This window comes from Penaeus monodon, chromosome 41 (genome assembly GCF_015228065.2).
Source record: "Penaeus monodon isolate SGIC_2016 chromosome 41, NSTDA_Pmon_1, whole genome shotgun sequence".
In the NCBI taxonomy this organism is placed as follows: domain Eukaryota; kingdom Metazoa; phylum Arthropoda; class Malacostraca; order Decapoda; family Penaeidae; genus Penaeus; species Penaeus monodon.
In genome coordinates this window covers 22,582,867-22,585,366 of record NC_051426.1, presented here as the reverse complement: position 1 = coordinate 22,585,366, position 2,500 = coordinate 22,582,867, and the positions used below count along the sequence as shown (strand labels likewise).

The window sequence follows — 2,500 nt, the reverse complement described above, 5'->3', positions numbered from 1 at the left end:
TTTATTTATTTATTTGAGGGGGGGGGGGAGATATTTTTTTCTTTGTATTTTTTCTTGGATAGAATTAGATTTTATTTATTTATTTTTTTTTTTTGGCTTGTTTTGGTGAACAATCCACGACGAGATTTCTTTGATCGAGTTTGCTTGGTCACGCTGTCACGAGAAAAGTAGTTATTCATCAAATAACTGTCTGTTTATGCCATTCCTCAGAAGATAAACAAACAAGTATTAATTCCTTTCAGTAACTCTGTGTAGCGTTAATAATGGAAAAGTAAAATATTTATTTCCACAGAGATGAATTAAATAGCCTTCTTTGTTAAGTTATCCGCATAAGTACTTAATTTTAGCTGATTATCCTCATGATGTCTGTAGAATTACCTTTCCCTTCCCTTTCCCGTCTTCAAGGTGTCCCAGTCGAAGCAGCGAAGAGATCGAGTCACGTGGCCCTAGTCGTGACGGCGAGAGGCGGTCATATTGGTTTCATGGAGGGATTCCTACCCACTTGTACCTACTACAGCGATCGCCTTTTCCTCCAAGTGGTGAACGGCATTTTCGCCAATCTGGACAAGATGGTTGCTATTAAGAAGGAAGCTAACGATTTCGCGAGGAGGAAAGCGCTCGAATCGACTTCCAAATCATCTTAGGGGATACGAGCGCTGTGTATTTTTTTTATTCTTTTTTTAATTTTTTATCTCCTTCATATTTTTTTCCCCTTCTTATCATGTCTCTCGCTGTCATTTCGCTGGAAGAGATGATCACCCCGATAGCAAGAGAGCTTCTTATGGTAGGAAAGATTATACGGGTAGCAAAGGTTTGCGTGTTTAGATATGTCATTCCCTTTTTGTTTATAGAGAGGGCATTCCTGTTATCTCTGTAGTATAAGTCATCTTGCGAAGATCTTTGTGTTTACGAAGTCATTACGGAAGGAACGTAGGTCATTACGAAGATGACCTTAGTGAAGAGAATCCCAGTAGTGATATTCATCTCAACAATTGACTTCTATTTCGAAAAAAAAAAGATTAGATTAAGTAATAAAGCCTAATCTGGCAATGAAGGCGTATGTAGTGAGGGGAATTTTTTTACAATATTTGAATATAAAAGAAATGTGGACGGAATTGTTAATTGATAGCCAAGCATGACTTGCTTTTCCAAAAGAAAAACTGAATGGGTCAAATCGCCTGGTCGCTCTTTATTATCAATATTCGGTGCATTTTCGAAAGCTAAATATACATTTTTATGATGTTATTAGTACAAAATATAGACATACAAACTGCTTACAGAGGGATATCTGATCATGCGATCACACCGAAAATATTATATTTATGATATTTTGCAAAAACAACAAAACAAAACAAAGAGAAATCCACACAAAGAAAGAAAAAGTAAAAAAGACAAAATTGTATATATATATATATATATATATATATATATATATATATATATATATATATATATACACACAAATACAAATATATAAATCCGAACTATAAATGATTACATCAATCCAGACATGATAACATCAGCTCATACAACGGATGAACAACGGATTGGTTTACAGCACAAGTTTTCCGTGTTACATAGTTTATATAGCCAATTCATCAATATTGCTTGATATATTTATCAGTATCATTGTAATTAACAGTGGGTATATAATTAATACTATTATCATCATTATTGTTATTATTCATTATTATTATCTCTAATTATCATTATTATTATTTTACTGTTATCATTTATATCACTATTATTATCATCATTATCATTATCATTACTATTATTATCATCATTAACCGTTAGTATTGCATTACCTTTTTTTTTTAGAACATGCGCCAATCACCGACGGCATTTCAACCGCAGCTCCGCATTAACGAGTGAATGTGTAGCGTGTTCGAAAGCATGTTATTTCTGGCTTTACATGCTGCGAGTGACGAAATAAGGACTGGTGAAAACATAAGTATTATGGATACGCAAACACTGAATCTGTGTCATGTTTTTTTTTTTTTTTTTTTTTTAATAGCATATAGTTTCAGTGGGTGTTAAAACTGAAGATTCGTTGTGACAAAAGTAGGAATAAAAGGTATGGAGGAGAATGGATATTAAGAGTAAGAGGTTTGACGCGTTTCGATTGGATTTGCGCCGAATTTCCCGATGAAGAATTAATCGAATCGCATTCCATTACCTCTCTTGGGCTTTGAAGATATTCGTTCTCATGAATACCAGTTGTACAGATTATTGAAACGACAACATTAACGGTTCTGGCATCATGCAGCATAAAACACAACGTCTCTGCAGACATTTATAAAGCCCAGAATTCAATACATTCGGATCCTAAGAGTTCGAAGCTTTGGAATCCAATTCTGTTTCATTCGTGACTCAGTGTTTCATGCTGGCGTTTGTGTAGGCGGGAGAGCATCGGTACACGCGAGAATGAATGTATATAAATGTGCATGTAAATATATATCGGCCTGTCTACTGTATTTTGAAGTTTTCTAATCTTCAT

The 2,500-nt window shown here is 34.4% G+C and overlaps 1 protein-coding gene across 2 annotated transcripts in view; it reads left to right on the top strand.

Moving 5' to 3' along the window:
• LOC119598280 (phospholipase ABHD3-like) overlaps window positions 1-1,017 on the top strand; it is a 19,591-nt gene extending 18,574 nt beyond the window's left edge. For both annotated transcript variants that reach the window (XM_037947940.1, XM_037947939.1), the window contains one exon: window positions 406-1,017. In XM_037947940.1, coding sequence (XP_037803868.1) covers window positions 406-644 — 239 coding nt within the window. In that variant the 3' untranslated portion in view covers window positions 645-1,017. The remainder of the gene's footprint in view (window positions 1-405) is intronic.
• The last annotated feature ends 1,483 nt before the right edge of the window (window positions 1,018-2,500 follow it).